General features: G+C 44.6%; 1 protein-coding gene across 4 annotated transcripts in view; it reads right to left on the reverse strand.

Moving 5' to 3' along the window:
• Positions 1-25,848, reverse strand: part of LOC126867308 (Krueppel-like factor 6) — a 275,511-nt gene that overhangs the window by 26,985 nt on the left and 222,678 nt on the right. For 3 of the 4 annotated variants that reach the window (XM_050621669.1, XM_050621689.1, XM_050621679.1), the window contains 4 exons: positions 2,794-2,967; positions 2,414-2,659; positions 1,182-1,393; positions 332-558 (listed from right to left, as the gene is read on the reverse strand). In XM_050621669.1, coding sequence (XP_050477626.1) covers positions 332-558; positions 1,182-1,393; positions 2,414-2,659; positions 2,794-2,967 — 859 coding nt within the window. The remainder of the gene's footprint in view (positions 1-331; positions 559-1,181; positions 1,394-2,413; positions 2,660-2,793; positions 2,968-25,848) is intronic. The other variant, XM_050621699.1, reaches the window with a different exon arrangement.

A 25,848-nucleotide genomic window follows, 5' to 3' on the forward strand; every position in this document is an offset into this window, starting at 1 on the left:
GGTACAAATACTACGAAGTGACACGAAAGAGAATAATCTAACGGTATTCGTTTTAAGAATTCTTCTATAATTCTTCATTCGCTAATAACAGCTTGGTAGGTAAATACAGCCGAAAGGAAAGTTAAAACCATCTCTCAAAGAAACTCTCGAGGGAATATTAATCGAAGTCTGAACGCTCTGTTTCCAGCGCAATACTCGACCCCATCGATCGCTCTGTTCCGGTCAAACTTTTTGCCCCATTAAACCTCTCTCTTCGACTCTAATCGCAAACTAATCGATCGCTCGCAACTGGTAGGTGCCGTGAAAAACGCGGTTAGGAAGGATCACTCACCTGTGTGCGTCCTCTGATGGGCTTTCAGATGCGAGCTCTTGGTATATACCTTCTTGCAACCCGGAAATTGGCATTTGTGTATCCTGCGCTTCGTATCAGGTGGACTGTGCTCGTGGCTCCTCGCGTGGTGCCTGTTAGCTACGGTGCTCGCAGCTGCAGTTGTCCCTGCGTGTGCATGTTGCGTGCCAGCAACTGCGGGGTAACCATTCGCTGTGACGGAGATCAGTCTGTAAGAAAAACAGAGCCATATCAGAATCATGCTTCTTGCAACTCAAGTTTAAATTGACCATAAAACTGTCTCGAACTTTTTATTCGAGGGTTTTGCGTGCAACCGCTCCTGTTTGATGACTGGGTTATTTTAACAGATATTTTCCAGAATTTGTTTGATATGGCTAGCACCGATAGTGGTATTTGTGAAAATAGAAATTGTAGCGAAGGTATAGTTTCCAGGTCATCGATTTCCAGGATTTACATATTATCGAAGTTCACGTAAATGCTAAAAGGCCGCCTCTTTATTTACTTGCCGCGCGGTTTTACGATGCATCATCAACCAAGACGGGCGCATACATTTCGACGAAATAGAAAAAGTTGGCGAATTCGTATAGAACTGTCGTTAATCATTCGGCCAATCTTCCAAGAAAATTTCGTCGATGTAAAAGTAACTCGAAATTAAAGTTAAACAACTTCGTTGCTCTACAAAACTGAAATGTTCTACCTTCGTTATCCTTAATTATCCTCTTCTATCTACCCTCCTCCATAATTATTATCCTTAATTCAACTACTTCTTAATTCTAAATATCTCTCAAAGTTCTTGGTAAATTGCAAAAATTTTTAGTGAAAAATCAGTTACCTTGCGACACCCTGCGCGTTGCTGGTGGTAACCCTGACGATGGCGCTCCTGCCGCCCGTCCCATGAAGGTTGAGGTTCTGCACATCGAGCATCGAACTCCCGCTCGACGAGTGACTGGAGTTGGAATGACCTTGACCCGAGCCCGGGCTCGACGGTGGTGTCAGGATTTGACCTTCGCTTTCGCAGCCGCTATCCTCTTCCTCCTCGATTTCCTGGTGCCGGGTAACATAATTCATTACGCAACGGGATTACGACAACGGGTGGAGGCCTCTGATTAAAGTGCAAGCAACTGGTTAAAACGGTATCGAACATCGATATCGGTACCGCGGCCTCGCGCGTGAATCGATCAGTGCCAAATGACCCCGTAAACGGATTACACATAGCTGTGCGTACGTAAACGCGTGCCGCATGCACGTGTGCACGAATTACACAGGTTCACATAACCGGTAGAAAATAGGAAGAATCGTTATTTGTATAACAGCCGGTGTTTGACGGTAATTGAAATTTGACGGGCATTGTGCGCGCGATACGTCGGAACGATACCGCACGAAAAAGGGTGGGGGCGATACAACTGAACCTGTAAACGCAGGTGTTCTTGTCGCGGCATACGCACCAGCCGCGATAATTAATTTCGTTTGATCGTTCCTTTCGTGGCATTCGCGCCGTATTAATCGCCTCGCTCTAAACTCGATGGTCGAAACTTGTTGGCAGATGGAACAAAAGAAAAACAAAAGAAGCGACATATAATGCTGTGGTTACGATGGCTGCATGTTCTGACGAACTGTCGTTCTGATGAATGAAGCAACCGAGGAATGAAGTAGCCAGTGCAACAAAAATCTGTGTATACGAAGAATACAGGAGAAGAAATATTCATAAGTAGAACTTATATAGAATATATAGTCTATTATGTAGAATATATAGTTAACAATATAGTTAAAACGAGGAACGATCTATTCGATCCAAAGCCTTAGTAATATGTGATTAATTAGAGAAGATAATGAATTCTAAGCTTGCTCTTATACGAAAAACAAAAACAGTGACCTATCGTATCTTTCTTCTGGGATCTTTGCGTAATTGATATTTTAAGGTATTTAATAGAACGTTGAGTCGCCAGAAAACGCATCCATTGTAACTATAGCCTACATACATACATCATAAATTCAAGATAAAAGAACACATCATTGCGAACAGAAAATTCGAAAGATTCGCATGCATATCCGGCTGGGACGCACCTCGTGTTCCTCGTCCTCTTCGAGGTCCTCGCTGGGTTCTTTCTTGAGAATAAACGCCGTGCACGAAACGGAGGGCGAACTATCCCAGGACAGTGCCGAACACGCCGAACTCGATGACGACATCGACAAGGAATCAAGGTGCCGGTCCAGGAGATCCCTATCGCGGCCGTTGTGGTTGTGATCGCCTGGACTGAACTTTATATCGTCCAGACAGAGCGTTTCCCTGTCTTCCGACGACGTCGTCACCTGTGTCACGCGAACACCGAGGTTAAGAAGAAAGAAACGACTTTGACACGTGGCTCCAGACATACTCGAAGCGAGTGGAACTTGGCGGACGATCCTATGTGGAGGCATTTTATGGCTTCGATGCGGATACTCACCTCCATTTTGATTGGCGATTCGAATTGTGCGTTGGTGGTGCCGGTGGACGCTGTCCACGAGATAGGCGGCGCCCTGAAGAGGTTCCAGGGTGCCGTATCTAACTCTGTGGGCAACTTTTTGTACGACTGCAGCTTCGGCTCGTCCTTCAGGTACCTCTCCATCTCGTAGCATGTCTGGAATAATACATCAGGAGTTAGTTACTTTGAAATACTCGAAAGCTTTGATTAATCTACTATAGTGGCACATAACTGTGAAATCAAATCATCGGCTGCCTATATTTCTATATATTTACTTTATTTACTTATGACGATCATTAATTTCTGTGTATGTTTCAAACTAAATTAAAAAGTTGTGGTTATTACTACGGTCCTTTTCTTGCATAATTATTATAAAGGCTGAAATTCATTACACGTTGAAGATTACGAATAACCTTACGCGATGTTGAATAAAAAGAAGGATTATAAAGTTATTATTATTAACAGCCAGACAACAACAGCGAATTTTCCCTAAAATTCGGTGTACAAAGGAACGCGGTTCTAACGAAGGGCGTGACAAACCGCACGGCTCGAAATCGTGGAAGGTGCGATGCGAACTATCTTTCGAGCGTCGTGGACGTATCGGAAGTCTGGCGAAACCTTTCGATCCGATCGCGAAGCAAACACCTGCGGCGATGCGAACTTCTCGAGACAGCGGCGAAATTATCTGCAGCAGCCAAGCGGTCGTGTACGCGAAAACACATCGACGTCTTCATCGTCGTCGAAACAGCTACTCGCGAGTTACCGAACTTCCCTCCCTCCGCCTGCTTTCTCTCTCTCTCCTTCCCCCGTAGGCTGTGCCAGTTTCCTACAATTCCTCGGAGACGAAGTGCAAAGTTATGCTACTTCGGTCTGCATGAGGAATTGTGCGCGAGCTATGCTCCGCAATGAGATTACGTCGCCGATGACTTGCTTCTGCGCGAATCCTCTGTCCCCTCAGGTCCTGCTTGTCCGGTTACTTTAATGGATCTCTCCCCCTTCCATTTCCGTTTTAATATTTTAATAAATTTCCCAAGAATTCTCGAGGTCGCGATAGATGTTTCATGCGACCTCGATGGCGGGAAATTTTAATAGAAACGCTCAAGATCTAATGAAGAATAGACCAAAATAGATGGACTCTATCATCGCTCAAGATGAATGTCCTTTGTATATTGAAGCTCGGTGGTTTTAATAAAAGTTTCGTTGATCTTCAAGGTGAATTTTCATTACAACCGCTGTCAGCGTGGTTGTGTTCTCTCCGCTAGAATTATTCAGCCACCCTCGAAGTCGAGTCGACAAGACGATTCCAGGAAGACGCAAGGAAACGGCACCGAGTATTTCGCTGTCGCGAGATTTTCACGCTGCTCTATTACCGGGCGAGGGGTATTAATTATTGGCAACGCGATCTTCCAACAGCGGTTGAATTATGCGGTCGACACGAAGCGAGACGTTTTACTCTCCTTACTTGCCACAGGCTGCGCCGCGATAACTGCTAACCGTTCCCCGTGTACCAGACCGCGTCTTCCTTCGGGCATTCTCTGCCAATTTATTACCGCAGCTAACGGTTAGCAGCGACGGCGACGGTTTTGTCCGACGGTTTCACGGATGAAACCACTTATCTCCATCACCGCCGTGCAATAATTCCTCTTTTCTATAAGCCCACTTTAGGGCCAGCCGATAATGGTAACAAAGACGCGGGAGAACGGGGATTGGAAGCTATTTTATTCCAGCTGCATCGAACAAGACCCTACTCTTTCCGACAATTTACACCGTGGAATCTCCTCGAGTATTGATAACTTGATAGTCAAACTATTAGAGCGATCAATTACTGTCGAATTCCTTAATAATACACAGATTATCACTTTTTTATCTTCTACGTATCTCGAATAATTTTACCAAAGACTCGTAACAATGAATTATTTATTTAGTTATTTAACAGATAAAAAGAATGTATAATGTGTTAGATCTGTAATGTATTAAGAATACCGGACATGACAAAAATTGACAAAGTGTAATTTTCGTTGTGAGCCCCTCTGACTATTTACGACCACCGATTGACCATTCGAAATGCTTGACACGCGCGGACGAATGAAATTCTCGTTCCTGGTGGCACACGAAAATCAGGAAATTCGATTAATCAGCGAACAACGTCCATTACCGGTTTTTCTTCCTTGCAGCGTGAGCCACAGAGGAAATTCAGAAATTGCAGTCACGATACAAGGGCGGGAAGGTTGGCGCGCTGTAATTATCCACGCTGTACCGACCGATCACTATGATACCGGGGATTTCCCGATCATTGTAACGCTAATTAAAGCGGAGAGACGGCACGCAGGTCGCGGTTGCAACATCGTCGTTGCATTTTGATGGCCAACGGTAATAATCGTTCTATGAATCTGCATGTATATACCGAGAGAGCCGTGACCATAAATTGCTGGAGCGAATTGACGGGCAAGAGGTGAGCTACTCTTGCGCGCGCATGTTGTAAATATAATGAGAAGCCTGCATTGTAAAATTTGACACGCGGATCCGATGAATTACAAATAGTAGTCCCGTTACAATTACCGGCCAGCCGACTCTTGATCTCGTTACGTTCGATGGAATTATCGCAGTCGAATGACATTCGGCGAAATTAGCATCGAATCGACGCTCGTCAATTGCAAGAAACGTTCTCGCGGTTAATCGGTTAAAGCAACTCATCGTTATTATCTCTTAATCTGATGAGAAATATCCAGTATTAATGAAGTTTTGTTACCACTTATTTGATACCTGTATTAAGATTAAGAATTATAGACGAGATAGAGAAGAGTATGTTCTGAACCTGTACCTAAATTGTAGCAAGGTAATAGCACAGTTCAATAAAGTTCAGGAAGATTTAAGAAGATGGCTAGTTTGCTCCGAGACTAATCGCCCGGATGGCATTCACGTTGCTTCGGGTTGAAATTAAACCAGATGGAAGTTTGTCAAGTTGACGTGTAGGGATTTTTCGGAAAGCGGGAAAAATGGCGACAGGACGAAGTTACAGGGCTCCGTCTAATATCGTTGCTCCCTTCGGCAAGAAAAATAATCATTCTCAGGCTCCTTCATTATTCACGATTAAAGTTCGTCCAGGAAGTTCGCGGAAGCGAGTAACGGCGTTAATATAACTTGGGAAAAGAATTTTATCACCAACTCCGGAATCGTTCCTTCTCCCGGTTACTTGACTCGCCACTAATCGACATTGGGCCATTATAACGCTGTTTCATGCTGATCGATCGAATTCGACCAAAAGTAGATATCAATGAAAATCAATAAAACTTTAAGCAAATATTCAGACCATCTTCTTACGAAACTTTACTGCATTCCAAGCTAAACAGGTATGTTTAAAAAGTTTTATTCAACATTATCCACAACGTGACACTTTCATACGTGACGCTGAGGTTTGCAGTCAGACAATGGTCTGAGGCATACGTGACCGTGAAATACGAGAAGATACGCCGATGTTCACGATAGTCCCCGTCGTAAGCAATTGCAGGACGAAAAGGAATTGAAGAAAGATATCATTAACTCTATCTGATTCAAAATACTGTATAATAATTCCAGAATATACTGCAAGATCTATAGATTGGTGGATTACACAATCGTTACCATAATGATTTTCCATTGGACAGAAACATAAGCGACCGAATCACGAAATGCTCCATTACGCTTTTACCGATAACAGTGATAACCCCATAAGCCGTCGCCGTTGGATTTACGAGGCATACACCGTTGTGTATTTGCCGGATGAAAACGCGTTCGTTTGATGATTAAACAGCGATCCTCCTGATGTGAATCCAACACCGAGGTCATTACTATGCATAAGGTAAACAACGTTCGTTCCTCCGCATTGAAAAGACTGCTAATATAATTCCACGTGCACGTGACGTTAAGTTTCATAGAACTTCCATCAAAGAACTGGATTGTTTCGACTTGAATGTCACATCTGTTGGAATCTACGCGGCACTTCTTATGCAAAATAGATGAATAATAATTAAAAAAACATCTGGTTTTGACATGGAATTATCGTTATTGCATATATTACGCGTTTAGTGTGAGGTCTACGAGATCGCTAATTATGACTATACTTTCATTCAAACGATCCAGATTCATGCTTCGCTCGTACGTTCGTTGATTTCAAACGAACTTCAACAAATACGCATGATACAATATATGTATTCACAATCGTAAGACGTCCATATTTCCTTCCATAACCTACAGATCCTATAAAACATGTCCAATCGAATGGCGAGAAACATAAATTTGTGACAAACCCCTATTGCTCTATCCCCTCACGAATATATCTTTTCGCCAAACAACCCATACGAAACTGCTATCGATCGTTGGACGTCTATCAGTAGAAACATCTACGTTTGATCCTCTCTCTAGTATCCCTGGCCTTCATCGATACGACGCTTTTCCAGGAGAGCCGCTCTAATGCACGCTCGAGAATCGGACGGATTATGGAGGAAAATCAGGGAACTGGAACACACAGGCGAGACGTGGCGCGAGTCGATAATATCCTCGTGTTGTTCTACGTCTCCAAATCTCTCGAATCGGATGCGAACTGATCGTAGTGGGACAAAGCACGCGAAAACAGAGGATCTAGGAAAGATGTGTGACGCATGACTGAAGCGCTGTGTAAACGAGTGGTTGTACGTGACGCGATTCTCCGCAGACTTGGTTACCGTTGTAACGAGCCCGATTCCGGGAAGCACAAAGCCAACTTCCCTGTGCTCATTCATAACCAGAGGAAAACTTGAAGAGGAATTCGCTTCCTTCGTGATAATGCTTCGCTTTGCCATCTTCTCCGCGCACTTATTTTCTGGCTATCCCGCTGGCGGCGAATTTGAGGTATTCTCTGGTTCCCTCTTCTACGTATAAAAGTACCTTTTCGACGTAAAGATGCGCCTTGTTCGTATTATCGTAGTATCTCAGGAATTTCAGTTTTCGTTATTACATTTATTGGCTTATAAAGCTTGGATAACAAGCTTTCTGTTATCTTCCTCTCATATAGGGGAAACTAAATCGTTGAGCTGGGCCAAAACATATTACATGTCACCAGCGTGTTTGTTACCTGAATATACAACCAGGATGTTCATAAGGGCTAATTGTAGGCGTAGATACACATCCCTCGTGGATACCATATCTCCCAAAATTACAGTTTAGCTTGAGAGTTACGTGTAACTTCGTTCCTCTGAGTCTACGTTATAACAAAAACATTTATCGAAATATACTATAAATATAACTGTCAGAGATCCCCATTCTATAAACGACAGAAAAGAGCAAAGAACGCAATAAACAAAGACATACAGATTACAAAATGTCCCTTTCTAACCTCGAAGCTTTCAATCTATGGTGCCATCTGACCGAAAGAGGGGAAAAGAATCAGCTGAGATCAAGGATCCCAAACGACGTACGATTTACGAGAGACTTTGGCGATAACGGTATCAGCGAAGAATCCACGTAACAAAATGGTCAATTCGTGTCGAAACACAGGCAGCAACAAACAAGCAAGGAAAAGATAAAAAGAGGGGAAACTAGCGTTGTAACGGAGGGAAAAGAATGATCGTCACTGCGAGCTAGACGAAGAACACGTGGAAAATGACTCGCGTTCCCAGGATCCCGTTATCGAGGCACTCGTAGATCCGACTGAACTTTCTCTCCGACGCAATTCAGCCTCTTTTCGATCCTCTTCGTTCTCCAGAACTTGGAATCTCGCGTTACTCAGCCTGCGGTGACGCTTTGACGGTAATGATCAGAGAACCTGGGGGACTTGGCAGTAACAGTAAAATAAACCACTCTCGAGAGAACGCGTCTCAGACGGTGAAAACATTGGAAACGCGGGGTTGAAGAGGCAGAACAGACATTAGAGATCGTGATGGGCGAGGGAAGGGGTTAGGAAAATCGGCTTCGGGCTTTGGAAACCGAATAAACGCAGGACAGAGTTTAACGTTTACGCTGTTGAAATATTTGGACGCGTTCTGGTCTTGAAAGAAGATGATCCACTTTGTCGGATGGATAGAATACCAAGAAATATCGTTGGACTTTGATACCACGATAGGATTTGACGGCGACGATTTTCGACTGATCAGATTCGATGTGGAGACCTCAAACTCGTGGGACCGAACTTTAAACTCACCGGATGCACGGGGGTTAGTGACGGAGCTGGGCTCTAGGGGACCTAATACGGATGATCCTAAACACGGCGATACTGACGTGAACAGTCCACACATGGATAATCTAATATAAACCCCTAACCTAATATTAAATATTAGGACTGTATACCAAGAGTTTCTAATTTGATAGATATAATTTGATAAATTCGAGAAAGATATTTTAAAGTTACAGTTTCAGAATATTCGGAATATTGAGATTCAAAAAGTTTGAGTAGACCTACAGCGTCGCCATGATTCACGAAAAGTGTATACGAATGGTTGCAAGATTGAGAAACAGAATAAGAACACTTCGTAGTTATACAATTTTAAGATATTCAAAGTATTCCTAAGTGTTCAAATGGATTCCAAAAGTTCAAATGGACCTACAATATCTAGTCATTATGATTCACAAAGGTTGAAAACCTACAACAACCGAGTGCATCCGAGATTATCACTATTCCAGTATCCTTAAATTCCTCAGACACCACCCACGAGCAAAGTTCCTCGAGATAAAGTTCTTCGAACTCGCAGTTAGGCTATCGTCTGCCTTAAATGACGATCGGAAACATAGCGTCCCTGTGACTGGTCTACGGGCTTCTTTTATGTCCGGTTGCACATGGTGGACGCGAAGTTCCGCAGTAATTTCGCAGCGCTGTCATTAACAGAATCCGTGGCCCGGTCGAGAGAAAATGAATGATAACCCGGGCCGGTCTGGCGCGCAGAACCATCAATGCTGTTCAGCCCTCCTGCGGAGGCCAACACGGTGGCAGGCTGCCAAGTCGTTAAAGAGATTCCCGCAACTTTAAGGGTGCCGTAAACCTGCGAATTTATCTCGTCCTTTCCTCCTACTTTCTCGACTTCATACCAATGGACATCCCCTTCTCTTTTGCAAAATTTCGACGAAAGCATCGCACGGCCCTTTCTCTTGTCGCCTCTGTGCACTCTCGTTTGTTTCTCTTGGTTAAGCGAGGGAGAGAGAGAGAGAGAAGGACGAAGAAGGGGCGGAGTCAGGTGCATTCCACGGATATCAGGATTTCGGTCGGTGGAACTGATTAAATGGAATATATCGTGTCCTGGTTCCGTGCCACGTACACGTACGCTACAATCGCAGGAGATACGAAACCGCACGGCGACACTTTGTCGCGCGCCGGACAGGATTTACGATCACGGCCCTTTAGGCGTTTGAATTACTGTCTCGATTTTACGAAATCGAGAGAACCGTCGAATCACCAGACGCCATGCCAAGTTTCCTTCTTTACACGTGTACATACGTGCGCGTACATCGGTTGAAACGACCATTGCCAGATTTATCGCGCTCGCACCATGGAGATCCGAGAGTTTAGTGATTAACGATTGCGAGGGATGATTGCTGCGTTTTCGGGCTATATTCATAGGCTAATGCATTTCCATCATTTCGTAGTCAACGTTGAATTTGCACGAAATATTTAATGCGCTCGAATGTTGAAAGTCTATTCGCAGAAATAAAATGATCAACGTACTATAAAGTTACTTCAGACTTTTCATAATTATCTCTAGTCCGCATATAATTAAACGTAACCGGCTATAACGTCAACAGAGCGAATTAGCATGAAAACGGCGTCAATTTACTTCCAAATCCCCTAAATTGCATCGCACATACATAGTCTCGTTAATCGAACGACATTCCTTGCCCCTGAAGCGTTCGCGACGTTTGTACCAATACACGACTACATTTCAACGACGCGCCCTAAGCCCCTGCGCCCCCGACTGTCTCTGGAGAGCATCAGCGTTCCATTCAGAGGCTCAGTCTCCTAATTCGATTATGAATATTCGAGTGAACGTCGAAACTCCCCTGTTTGAACTCGATCGAGCGGCCTTCAGAAGCGCTTCCGCGTGGACGGCGTTAGGATTAGACTTCGAGACAAAGCGAGACAATCGCTCGAAGACACAGTTTATATGCACTTGGACTAACGTGAAATTTCACCCAAGCTCGAAGCTTTCCTTCCAATTGAAAATGCAACGGGACGTTGTCGTGCGTGTAGCGTGACCCAGGGTCAGGGTTAACGACGCTAACAAGCCGTGACTGACTGACTTACGACTAATTCAACCGTTCCCTCGTCCACGAACAGATGCCAGGCACAAGCCTCGTTTCGTCGATGGAACGCGATGCGGGTTGTGCTAGCTTTGGTCTCGTTAAAGTGCGGTCCTGCGAAAGGCTGCAATTGTTTGTTATTGTTGTGACGTCACCTCGTTAAGAGCGGCCGCGCGTCTACTCTCGTTAGACGGTCATTTGTAACCCTCCGCGCGAGGGCCGCGATTGGGAAACGCGGGAAACCGAGCTGGAATGCGGTTGAATTCGCTCTGTGAGATTCGAGCGCTCGACGAATTCCTCCGTGGATGCTTGATGGAGCTAAATTGATTCGGGACCCTTTTGCGTTGACGGTGTTACGGTCGATGATGGATGGAATGGCGGAAAAAGGGGGATGAATGCGCCGGTAGATCGTAGATCCTGGATTTCGTGTCTCGCAGCAAACCGTCGAACACTTTAAACGATCCATCTTGCTCCTGTAAGATTTTGCAGCGATATATTTTGACAATTATTACGTTCACACCTAGATCAAAAATCGAATACCGTCACTCTAGCAACATTTATCAGGATATTATTATGAATATACCATACACGTTATACAAAAGTTCCTGAAATTCATTAGTTCTGCGAGGAAACACCACTGACACGATCACATTTGTTAAAACTGGAAATGCACATACAAGTTACGAGTCCACCGTGGCAGGAAAGATAAATGGTTTCCGAAAGTTTTCGGAGATTCGATTCGAAGACGCTCTATCGAGACGATCGATCCGACAGCCCCAACGTCCAACCAATTAACTATAACACACGTTTCTAACAGCGAACGCAATCAAGCACGGTACGTACAAGCAGCATCAATTCCGGCGACAGGCCGTTTTATCGTGGTATCAGAGGGGGCAGGTAATAGCGTTGGCTAAGCAAACAGCCGATTTTTATTAGCCTTCGTGGTCCCTTTGTGAACGGAGGAGCTTATCGTCAAGGAGGAATACTCTTGCGTTCGTCCTCTCCTCCGTCGATCTCCTTGTCATTGTCTCGTCCTATCCTCCGACCTCACTTCTCGTCTTCCAGAAGGAACGTTTCAAAGCCTCGGCATCAGCCCTTACGAAGATTCGGGGACACGACGAGAGGGATCAGTGCCAAGGATCATAGGGTTCAAATTCTCGGAAGAACCGCAAACTAACTGGCTTTTCGTTGTACAACCGAGATCAAAAAGATTTCCAGCCGTCACCACAGGGGACGCATGCTCGCCTCGTCTACGCGGTATATAACCTCGATCCGAACTGGAGGCTTCTTTTCTACGCGAGCTGCTCGTTCCCGAAGGCGCTCTTACCGTCATGCCACGCAATCTTCTCTGCTCCGGAGCAAATCGAGCAAAAACTCGTCGTCGCCCTTGAAACCATCGTAGCTCTGACTTTCCCCGAGATCGTTCTTGCATTCCTTCAGATTCTTTTACGGTGGCTCCCACCCCTTCCGCTACGCCGTGATCGTCCACCTATTTTATACGTTTCCACCCCAACTACCGTCTAGGGATTTCGTCTCTTCGCCACTCTGGTTGCGTGCTCTTTCCACTTTGGTATTATAGGTGCTTCGTACAGGTATCTCTTGGAATAATGAGTTTTTGGTAATTTTGATGATAAAAAAAAAGAACTGAGAAATTGTTTATCGAGATATCAATCTTGAAAGCGTTTCTTGCCTTAGGACATGACTACAAGCAATTTATTACTACGGTTACTTTATCGCAATAGCTCTAATATTCTTCATGAACATTAATTTATTGGGAGAGACACAATGAGGTCGTTATTTTGTAGATCGTTAATGGAGCTATGAAGACTTACCATCTTTCACGCAATCCATTACTACATGTATACTTCAGATAAAGAGTTTCTGCATCGCGAAAGTAATAAAATTGCAAAATTTATATCCTCATCGTTATATTCATACACTGCAAAATTAACTAACTAGAATATTTTAATAATTCATGAACAATAATTCGCGAAGAATAATACTCTGTTTTCATCGTGGTCGTTGAATAATCGCTATTGAAGTATCAACGAATCAAAAGTCGAAGCACGATCGCGGCGAGAAATTAAAGAAATTAAATCTCTCGGGAATGGAGATAAACAAATCACAAGTCACGCTCGCGAACGCAACGCGAATCTGTCGACCATGCGTGCGGGGCCGTTCGACCATGCCGCTTTCATCGAATTCGACAGCACCGGCCGGAAACGAATCGGTGGAATGGGGTAAAATGCGCGGTGGACGGTTCATTCGTTGTGAAATACGCTTCCGTCGTGCGTCTGTTGCTCTCACCGTCGCGAAAGGAACTTCTCTATTCACGATGAATGGCCGCAACGAGCGCGTACAGGTGTCGATACGTCATGGTTTGCGGCTTCGAACAGCAGAGGCGCGGTTGCTCGATATGAAAAGAAGATATCGATCTCCTGATCGACCACGATATTTATAACAGAATTTTTTGAGAATATTTCTCTTCTGTTACACTGCTGTTAATTGGAGTTTTTGTGTCTTTTCGGAAAAGTAACGGCAGCAAGATGGACTTAACGGAGGACTTATCCGCCTAAGAAGGCTTAAGGGATCTGAATAAAAGCTTTAGGAAAAAAAAAAAAGAAAAACTCCAGTTCGATCACGGTACCAGAAAACGGGTAGTAAAAGTTTGAACCATAAAGATCGAGGACGATAAAAATCAAGCTAGAACCGGACAGTAATGGCCTGTGGAAATTTTAAAAGCTACCTCGGTCCGATTACGACGATAACTCTGTTCTCGTTCGTGGGGATTCCTGACGATCCATATAGACCTGGACCTGGCGAGTCGTGCAACTTCGTGTTCGCGAGTGTTCAATGTAACGATATTTACGGTAGGCCGGGAACCGCGAGCGATATCGGCCTTATCTGTATTCACGAGCACGATATAAATTGCATAATAAATCGCGGCGCAACGTCGCCGGAACGAACGTCTATCGCGCATCTAATTGGTTTACGTGTATCGTACGTGGACCTAGTACCGGTACGCATGAAAAGCGGAAGGGAAATAGACCATACCGAGGGGCGGAGAAGAGAACGAGGAAACCGGAGACGACGTCGAGCGTCGAACTAAAGTTAGCGGAGAAGATATGCTGTAGGAAAGGAGGCTGGAAAGTAGAAGGTGACTGTGTAAATTGCGAAGGCTTGTTGGACGTGGCAGGAGCATCAGAAACCGTCGAGACGAAGCGGAACAGAGCACGAACAGCCGTCGTTTCTGGATCGTCTTTTTCTTTTTTCCATCGCGCTCCATTCGGCCTTCTCGTTCGCCAGCCAGTCTCCCTTAGGGAGATCGCCATTGAAAACGCGATTTCTTCCTTCCCTCCTTCGCTCTATTCCGTGGTGTGCTTCTTTTTCTCTCATTATCCTCTTCCTTGCTTCATTCTTCGGTCGCGAGAATCGGAGCGTTCGCGTACGGGACTATCGGCTTCTTCTTCGCCTGGCGAACCGGCGAACGAACCAGCTTGGTCGTTCGCTCGTCGTAAATCTGCGTAATGAGGCGTGTCGAAAGGCAGCTTACTAGATGAACTATAATGCCACCAACTGACGATTGGTTCAGCCTCTTTCATGCTCTCCACATTCACCGAAGATTCTTTCAATATCCTTCCTTTCTCGTCGGGCGTCGAACCTATCTCCTCCGCCTCCTGCCTCGTTCCTCGTTATTTCTACAATTATCCCGGAGGTTTTCATCCAAGCTGCGGAGGAATTTTCATTAGCCTGCGGCAACGGGACCGTGGCCAGATGGCCCCCGAATGGAAATTTTATTGCGCGCGCGTTACCAACCAGAGTTAATTTAACGATAGTATCGATGATACAGGAAAATATAGTCGAACGACTATAGGAGCCGAAGTTACATCGTCGAAAAAATTCGCGGATAGTTGGGATCAGGGAAAAGTTGCGTCTCGAAAGCACCTTTAAAGAGTTTGTTATTATGCCAATCTAAACTCGCGAAAGAAAATTTCCATTATTCGAGTCTCTAATGATCGAACATCAATCCCAACTAGAAGCATACACAATCCGAACTTCGGTTTCCGCGTCTAGCAGACGACCGTAATCATTTCGCTTCAGACCGTGGACAATTGATTCCTCGTCAGTGAGAAGAAAGGGTCGGTTAATTCATTAAAAATGCTTCCACGAACGCGGCGTCCTGGAGAAGGGTATCGAGGAAGAGGATCCCTGCAAAAATCTTGGTTCCACGCGGTTGAATAGCGCGGATCCCGAAGCAACAACGGAGGCGGCGGCGGCACCGGTAGACATTATTAAATTACATTTAGAAGCGTGGAGCGGGGGTGTCGGAGGAGGAAAAGTGACGGAGTAGGGACAAAGAGGGCCGGCGCGCGCTCGCGGCTGTATATATTAATTTGCTGCCGACAATACATATTCAAGTTGGAATTCATACGCTGTCAGAGGCAGCGCTCGGTCGACTGAATAGATAGACATTATGGATGTCATACGGAAGCAGGAGTGGCGAGAAGCGAGAGAGGGACGCGCGACGTATGGGAACGTACGTTTCGCGTATGGTTCACGCTCGTATGGCTGTACGAGCCGCGACAGGGACGGATAAACACGACGAAAGAACGGGTACGACGTAGAGAGGAGAGCAGGATAGGAAGAGCGGATGCAGAAACGAGGGAGCACAGAGCGAAAGAAAGAGAGAGACGGATAGAGAGGAGAGAAACTGCATTGCACGTTCCATCGTGACGTGACATCCTATTCGAGAACACGCGCCGCATGTAACAAGCGGTTCCGAAACTTCTCCGGTAACCGTCGAACGAGGCTACCTGCATTTTACATCCGCCGTTTATTGCGCGGTTGCGCGGAAACGTGCCGCGAAAAACGCGACACCCTGTCTTCGGCTTTTGATCCAGGCGCGCGCCGGTCGTTCGATCGTTACTAGGATGAACCGCCGGTGTTTTGCGGATGAACGTGGCTGAAAGGGAGCTTGAAAAACGCGATACCGCTCCGTTGCGTTTTTACGGAACGGAAGGGCGTGGAGTGATCGAATTGCTGGACTTGGCAGCTGGATTTGCTGTTCGAAAGAGGAGATCGGGTGTGCGCAATCTGGTTCTTATTGGAATCAACGTGTGTGCGAAAATGGCAATTTCCTTTTCACAGGCAGTTGATCTAACAGGATTATCTAACGGATTAAACAGGATTATTTAATTCTAGATAGGTTAAATTAGAATCATCGTGTATTTTCTTTTAATATGGAATAGGAAGGAAAGGGGAGGATTTCTCGTTAGAATTTTTTACAAGATCGAAAGGATAGTTGTTAAATCATCCTCTTTTTTTATACAAGGATATACGTTGCTGGAACACCTCTTCCGAAGTCTATCATTCATAAAGTACCCGCCGGAAAGGCCATTTCGTCGAACGCGCGGCGAATGCTGGCGAATCCTCACACCCGTAGCCAAAACGGAGGATAAATCGCCGGTACGTGAATCATCGACGATATCGATCTCTTCCTCATTCGTTACCAGTCCATAAGCTCGCGCCAACCGTTTCATCATCTTTCTATCGAATTAAGTAAACCGTGACTAGAAACAGGCTTGAATGACGCGAAATTTAACTGTTAGACGAGATACGGAGAACAACGTTGGTTCGAGCGCGAATTTCAATTCCGATTTGAATTAAGATAGACTGAATTAGATTAATAGCCGGTATTTTATCCGCGTACTGAGCAGCTTTCATAGATGCTATCAAATAACAAGGAAAATCTAATTACGTCGAAAACTTTCGCGAAAGATTTCCGTTTCTGTAACGATTTCGTCGTACGATCGAACAACGTTCATACGAACCGCCAACCTTTCTCTGGATTTCTGGCCCCGGAGGTTCGTGAATCCAGCGAGGTGGAAGGAAAGAAACCATGATGGGCCCCGGGCCAACGCACAAAGAAGCAGAAACTCGCCCGCGAATGTACGAACGCGTAAATCACCGCGCACGGAACCGCGAGGGAAAAGTTCGGGTCTGTTACTCCGGTTCAGCGACGAAGCCGGAGGCCATAACTTTAAGCCGCTCGACTTGCTCTACGACGACGACATCCACGAGGACGAGGACGAGGATGGAACGGAGGAATCGAGACACGAGCTCGACTTTCCCACACGGTTCCGGTGTTCCATTTACTCGAGGCGCGCGTGAAACGGACAACTGCTACCGTGGCTCGTGCCAGGAGAACTCGTTCCATGAACACGACTTCGCAGATTTATCACTCGCTACCTCCTTGGAATCTTTTCTAGTATTCTTGGAAGGATCTGACAATGAGTTAATTGACGAGGATGGCGTTCTTGTCTTGATAAATTCTTTACTCAATTGGAGAAATTGTCCAGAATATATTTTGCAGTATCAGGAGCTTTCATCGTTTATACAATTTCATATACAGAATGTATGACTGGAAATGAATACTATATACAAACGTCGATAACAACGAAAGTATGAACCATAGAATTACAATTCCAACGCTTCGCTATTTTTCACAGCTCTTTCTTTGTTTCTCCTATCGTAATCTAACTGCAAAATCAACCACCTCACTCAACCAATCCTTTCAATTACGAATCTTCGATCCAGAATCCCTTCGGGTGGTCTGAAAAACCACAAGAGTCCACGACATAAAGTGGCGGCGCACTTCGTGACCAGCACGTGTATAGCGCTACGCAATCGTGACGCGGCCCGTTCACTTTCGTGGCCCGACCATTTACGGTAGGGCGTGCGTGAAAGTCGGGAATGTCGTGGTGTATCGGGGACGATGGCACCGATTACATCGATCCCGGTGATTATTCCGCGAGGGCCCGCTCGTGTAACCGTGGGCTTTCATCCTCTACTCTCGGTGGCTCGTTCATTGTCCCGGGCTGAGTTGAATCGCGCGGCGACCGACCACGCACGTGCACGACGAAGCCTTCGTGCCACTTTCAACGCGCTGATATAATGGGGCCAGGTAGAATTCTACACGACGCGCGCGCACAATGAGACCCCGGTCTCTCGGCTCCGGTCCCTTCGTTGTAACACAATGGACGTAGTCCTGCCACCTCTTGAAAAGGAAAGTTATGTTTTCTCGCGACGACTCCGGGTCATATTTCTGGGGATAATGGCCGAAATCGGTGGAGATTTCGGTCACCTTTCTTGCTCTCCTCTGGCCTGGAAATTTTTGGTACCAGAGACCAGCCATGTATATGGAAGAGTAAATAATGGGACGTAGAGTTTTATACTGCACGCGCCAGTATTTTATCGTTTAATCTCGGCTGACTACTGTTGACCGTATTCTACTTTTCTGCAAGTTTCCGTGTTTTATCTGTAGAGGGACGTTGAGACACGGAAAAGAAAAATTATAAATCTTCGTAAAAAGGCATTCGCTGTAGTTCGTGGCGTGGTACAAACGAAACTTCCCCAGGTATGTCATAATTCGATGTTACGTAAGAAACCGGTTGGAAGCGTGGAGCCAACCTTGAGAAACCCTCCGAGAAGAAATCGATCATTCCCCCGATTGCGGACCCAAAAACGGGCAACGGAACGGTCTCGGAACGAGATGAAAGTGGAGCGAATATACATATACACGTTGCTTTTGGGATATATCGGCAAAAACGTGAACTTTGTACGTAAAATATACGCACGATTTGTCCATAAATCTTTCGTACACAAAATCATTATTCTTTCACTCGTGTTTGGACCTACTTTCGCATTAAATAACAAGCGGTACCCCGTCAAAGAAGATTAATAGTAAAACTACATAAAATTTTCCAAAGAAAAAGTAACTAAGAGTCTAAAAACTCTCTAACGAGTTAACGAATGTTGCCACGAAGTCGCGCACGCGACCTCTTTATTTATAGGAGTTACCTCTCGTTCCAGACCGCGTCGCTTGGTTTTCCATCTTTCTGCGGGCTCGCGACCGGACACGCTCGCTCCACTTTTTCTCCTTTTTTCTCACCCTAGCGTAATTTATTCCCCGTGAAAAAGTTCGACGATAAATTCAACTTTCAGCGTTTCTGCATCGCCACCCCTATAGCAGGCTGACATTGCCTCGTTAACGACTCGATTAGCTCACGTGCTCGTCCATTTCCCTCTGCCTTCGTTTTCCCTCTTGCTCGCCGGTCGATGCATAATTCAAGCGTTATATGGGCCGCTGTGAGGCAGAGCGCGATCGATTCGACCGCTTAGGCCGCTGTCTGCTCTAAGGCAAACTACTTCTAACGCTTTGCGTTGCCCGTTAATGGTTGTTTGCATCGGACATAAAGTATGCGCGCGATCGTTGCGCTGCGCACACGCCAAGAAAGGCAGCAATTAAGTCGGACTACGTAAATATCGTGAGTACGGTTACGAGTTAACTAATGGTTGCACGATCAGCTTCTACCCCCAACGTGAAAAAATTGCTGTCACCGCGGATTTCTCCGGGCACGCGGCGAATTTACCTCATTTTAATTCATTCTGTCGATAAGAATTAATACCGCGACGGTTTTAATATCATCCAATCGAACAGTGACTGTGGTCAGAGTCATTATTTCGTTTATAGAGGAACGTCGCTGATCGTTAACGAGATAGCACCATCTCTGACGTCGAATGCTCGGTAATTTTGGTCTGGTGATCAAATTCAGATTGTGTCCAGTGTTAAATCTTTTCCATATAACCATAGTAAACCATAAAAGAAACAAACTATCGGATTCGCTAATAAAGATTACCGAACAGTGTTTCATTTTAATGATCCATGAAAATCATGTTAATGCATCACTACTGTCCTGTGTATTGCGTCAAGATTGAAAAGGTAAGTCTCGTGCGTTTTATCGATTGCTATATATAGAGTCCGAATCGCGTCCAATCTTCCGCGTAATTCTTCAATCGCTCAGAAAACCTGAAGTCTCCCTGGTGAAAGACGAGAGGGAGAAACGGGTTCTTTCAAAACTCCAGCGTAGCTTGGAGATTTTATTGACAACGCGTACATGTAGCGGAGAAGAGTCGAGGTGGAGAGTCCTCGTGCCTTCGTCCCAGATGGATCCTTCTCGTCGTTTCCTGGTGTTCATCCTGGGCAGGTTTCAGACGCGCAAGGAGAGGGAGACAGAAAGATGTTGAGAGAGAGAGAGAGAGAGTCTTGACGGTCGCAAACAGCGGGTAGGACGAGCGACAGCGAAGGCGGAGGAACAGGAGTGAGAGGGGAGGAATCGACTTTGTTGCTCGAAGGTTTACACGGCCAATCTCGCTTTGATGTCCCTCCCGTCTCGCTGCCGCCTCCTCGCGAACCCTTCGAGCTACGACAACCCCTTACGACCTGCTACACACACACATACACACGCACACACACGACAGATTACGTTTGTCGTACGAGCTGACGTGTAGTTTTGTTGCGTATGTGTATTTGTACGCGCGAGCGTAGGTATACACGAAGCAGACGCATATTTATACGCGGATAGAAGTGTGTTTGCTCCAGTCTACAGCCTCTGGTTTCCGGCCCGTGGACGCGTAGTCATGTGTAAACCTCTGCTCTCTGACGAACGGCTGACGGTGGGAGGTGATTCTTCGTGGCTGCTGCGAAACACGCAAGGATGAAAGGAAAAAGTGGAACAACGTTCCCTCGTTGCGTTGCAATTGGCTACGGTTTTGCGGTAAGACGAAACGACAGCGACGTTTCGAGTCGCATTTCTAGAATGTGGTAAAGAAATTAACGGAATACTTGTAGGAGTTTTAAATTTACGCCAAACTATCATAGTTTTTTACTTAAAGGCTAAAAGCCTACAGTTCTGTTTTTAGACGTACGTAAGCACGCCAGAAATAGATCGAAAGTCAGTTATTTAAGTCTGTTCTACGTATATAAAGACGATGTTCATTAAAAGCACGAATATAGATTGAACTTCGGCCGCAGAAACGTCTTGTTTAATTTATGACAACCTAGAATCTAAAGTCTGAATAACCTATATTTACTCGTGTCATAGTTTCATTCTTTGAAAGCGTCGACAAGCTTAACTTAAACTTGCAATCCTATAGGCTTGGCGAATAGTGGCAGAAAAGTTAAACGACCACGAGGTACGCATCGTCCAATTAGTTCAATGTATTCATCAATGACGAAATATCGTAGGAGGCTGCCACCATTTGTCGCTCAAGAAATAGTCAGCCAGGCTGCACCATGTAATCTCACAATCAGTTTTACACGATCGACCGGTCAACGATGTATTTTCCTTGAAATAAGAAACACCTGTCCCCGGTACAGATATTCGAAAACGTTTATCCCTAACAGACAATCGGATCCACTCTTTCAATAGTGGTCACCGACCGAGTCCACAAATTTCGTTACGGGCGCAACGCATCGACGACGAGATCCGCGACAGCCGGGATATAAAGGTAATTTGTTCGGGACGGCTTTTAGCTTGCCTGCCTCGTATGGAACACCTGCGACCTCCGTATGCGCCGATCTCGATATAAAGCGGACCGTTCCGCAATCTGTCCATCCTGAATAACCCGCCATGTCTTTCGTAACTGGATCCCCGGGAAACAACGTAGCGTATTGTTAAAAAATTATTTTATCGAAAGGACGAATATCGTCAAAACCCTGTGTGTCGTATTAACATTAAAAAGATGCGTGTGTTACACTGTACGTATTTTACTGTGTGCATACATTGCCCTTCTTAGTGAAAATACTAAATTTATTCAATTTTCAAGATATATTGAAATTATATAGAAAATTGCGAAATAATGTATAAATATTTTTCAATATATAATTATATATAAACATTTTTAATTGAATGAAGGAAAAGAAAGGTGGCTCTGAATGAAACGGTTTTCGGTGTACCAAAATTCTGAAATCTTCCTCTCCGAGGCATGTCCGTTAATAAAGAACCAGCGAATTTTACGAGAAGTCCAGGGAACGAGCGTGGAACAACGATTCGCAATCTCAGAACGATCCCTGTCACCCAATCTTCATTCATGCACCACCATTAAACCGAATTTACATAGAGAGGACCGGCGACTCGCCGGGATACCAGAAAAATTTACGCGTGGTCCGATGTCAGACCGGTTCCAGCGTGGTCATCTGAAATAAAGAGAAACGCCGGTGGTTCTCGCGCTTGTTGCAATTTCTTCGTTACAGAACGAAAAACAAGAGGGAGGAGAGCGCGCTCGTGTGTATACGTGTAACGTGTCACTGGAACGCCGTGGAATCTCCCCTTCACTTGTTGCGTCTTACGCGAGTACGAGGAAGTCGTTTCATCCGGCAACGACGTTCCTGGAACGCGAATTAATTGCCGGCGTCAAATTGTATCGTTCTTAGTCGTCGCGCGCGCCACCCTACGTCGCCCTAAAGTGGTACTTTAATTTTCCCGTGCGACGATCGCATTATCCGATTGCCATCTCGTTATTATTTTCTCCAACGATCGTGTCCAATAGTTTCCAGCGTATGGAAATTACGTTGTCGTGACCCGGACTCATAACGTCCGCGTGTCTTGCTCCGATGATCGGAAAACACGGCAATTTTTTATCTGTTCGTAACCTAGCGGTTGGAATCACGATGTATATAGTTGTTTAGCGGAACCATGGACGTGAAATTAATTGTCAAATTATCGAGGATACGCGATACTATAGCTCAATTATGAGTTAAAAAGTAGGCGTTTGCAATAGGTCATATTAACGCATTGTTGATTGTCTACTTTACGCAGAAACTAACACAGGTTACTGAATTGAATAACCATGATAAGTAATTTAACAAATATTTGACAAACTATCCATCTTATATTTCAATAATTACATGAATTGATGTATGTGCAAACACATCAACAATGCGTAAATATGATGAAACAAGAAGCCACAATAAAAATTTTCAAGAAATCCTGACACCGTGCTCCATTTATGTCAATTCAGCGTGATTGATTCTCCATCATGCAAATACAATGGTACTTTAAAGAGAAGCGGTTTATAGCAGTGTCGCAAGATAATTAGTACTCGAGATAATCGATAATTCGTTCGAGAATAACAATGGTAATTAAAAGGAAACAAGAACGAACGAAACGGGACAAGATGAAACCGAAACATTCGTCGAAGTTATTAGTAGCAACGAACGAGAAACCTAAACGCATTGAAACGATGTAGGTAGCACAAATAATAGGGAGGAAGCACTAATTGCTCGGATATTTGCTCTTCTTTACCGTGGAATTTTTATCCGTGAATCTGGCGCGCCTCAACAGCCGAGTGTTTGCTTACACGGAACATCGCTAAAACCATTTTACATCCGACCGCGTTACGAGAATCGTCGGCTTTGGCCTCAAAGCGTTTCATCGACTAGGCCGGACGCACTAGAAAAAGCAACTCGAACGAACGACCAATAATTTATCCCGTCCACCCCGTTCACGGAGCTTTCGTCGCGAATCGAAAGTTCCCAGCTAATGACTGCCATTCCGAGACGCGATCTCGTTACTTTCATTACCGTCCCGCGTTACATCCATATACGTAGCACCGTATATGTTCGCCACGACTCGTATACAGGCATCTCTTTGGCCCATAAAGTTTTTTATAGATACATCTTGCGCACAGCGCGCGTCGGTATCTCGTTGTGCGCGCGAGTCCCTGACCGCAACTTCGCGTAACGTACAATGTATAACGATGGAAGGCCACGAGCGCTCGTAAACTTTGCCAGACGTACAATTGTTTGCGAAAGTATTCCACCACTCACCGTAAAAAGATATTTATTGCAAAGCTATACCTATTTAGTAAACAATTAGCATACAATATGAATGGCCATCTCGAATGCTAATGAAATTTCAAAACATTTCATATAATACGTAATATTCATAAAAGGTTCGTGTATACGTTCGTATATACGTTGCATTAACATAAAGATCAACATAGTCCCGGGGCTGTACCGTTCAAGAGAAACGACGCAAATAGGAGAAAACGATGGTAAGCTGTGCGATCTGTTTGCCTTTCAAAAGGATCTAGCTAATTCAAACTAGTGCAGCGAAGAGCCATTTGTCATCGGGTTTCAACGGTTGGACGCCTATTCGAGTTGTAACATGCCCTTTACCACCCGGTTCAAATTAGAATAAACTGAACACGAAATACGCAATATTCCTTAGGTACCAGTCAAGAAAAAAAAGACGACGCCACCGCTAGTCTAGTCTAACTTCGTTTGAAGCGTAGTTCCGCGACGGACCTAGCGTACCTCGTTCCTTTGACCGAGTCGAAACACGGAGGAGCAAATAAAGATCGCGCCGCCGCGTAGATTCTCGCCACACGAGGCCGTACATCGCGTTTGATGTACTTTTAATATCGGCGTAATGCTCGTGTCGCGTTAAACGTAGCCCGGAGTAAAGTTGCATCGTGGAGTTCCGTCGGGTTGGCTGGCAGACATCAAAGCGACCCGGGAGAGCGATGCTCCGCGAGATCGTAAGTCGGTCGACGGGAAGTTAAATTCATTACCGGATGATTTCATTGGCCGAGGAAATGAAACGTCTGTCGACAAGCGGCTCGAAAACGGGAGCGAGATGTAACTGGCTAATTACGACCGTTTGTAAATCGACAATGATAACCGTGAAACATTATTGCACGTTATTATTACGGGTTGTTAAATTCGTACGGTTCTAATTTTTTTATGAATCGTTACAGTGATACGAAAGGTTTACGTTATTTTATCAGATACAGAGCAAGAGTCGCTGAAAAAGGGGACAATTAAATAATTATTCTAAATGCTAATGGGAGCAGCGATCGGCGAACACGGTGTAATTTAACGTAGGCGTACTATTTGATGAGCAATTAATGATGTAGGATATTAGTAATATTCTATCCTCGCGTACGCGTTACCAAAGCCATCGCTTAATCTACTTGGTTAATTACGAAACTTCATTATCTACACGCATGTAACACCGCGATAGCGGTTCGTTGTGCTCGCGTTCACGTGTGATTGCCTGCATATTCATAATCGTTCATGTTAATTCGCTTCTATTTAGGATTAACTGTATTAGACGCGATTCCTTTTCACTTTATTCTTTATCATTCTTTTCTTTTCATTTTCTTTTTATGTATTTCATTTCGTAAAATGAAGAAGCAAGCGATCGATGGATTAATTCATTCTCGTGATCCTCGAAGAGTTTCACGAGCACCTCGATCTATTCGAGATAACATTTTTCTTGCTTCCATAAAATTTATTAGTGATACACCTTGCAGGTTCGTTTTAATGCTAGCAGCATCGTGCCCCGCGCGACAATACAGTCACCCGCGTACCCTCGTAAATCTCAATCAATACCGCATAAAGTAAAACAAAGATAAAGGTTAAATAGGAAGGGGAAAGAAATTGATACTACTGGAATATCCAATCTATGTTTACCGATATTGAAACGAATCACGTCCAATCAATGATTTTATTAATTGTAATTTTCCTATATTAATCCTATATAATCTATGTTCTATACTAATAGTATTTAAATTTCGATTTCATCTCAAAAATTCAAAATGGTATTTACTAGAACATCCAATCTATATTTATCGTATTGAAATGATTTGCATTCAATTCGTCATATTATTAATAACAATTTCCCTACATTAGCCCTATGTGATCTATATTCTATATTAATAGTATTTAAATAAGTGAATTTCGATTTCATTTCAATAAATTCAAAATGAAAAAATATGAAATTGCAGTAATTATGGAATAACCCAATAGAGGAAGATTAAGCTACCTCGAAAACAGAAATGCTTTAAAGAGATTGCCGGAGTTCCAACCACTGATACACAAATTAACACTGCAAACTATCGATTCGTGTATCGCGTCAGAATTTCGCCAGACGGTGAAATCCCCACTTT

The sequence above is a fragment of the Bombus huntii genome, chromosome 1, assembly GCF_024542735.1.
Source record: "Bombus huntii isolate Logan2020A chromosome 1, iyBomHunt1.1, whole genome shotgun sequence".
NCBI classification, from domain to species: domain Eukaryota; kingdom Metazoa; phylum Arthropoda; class Insecta; order Hymenoptera; family Apidae; genus Bombus; species Bombus huntii.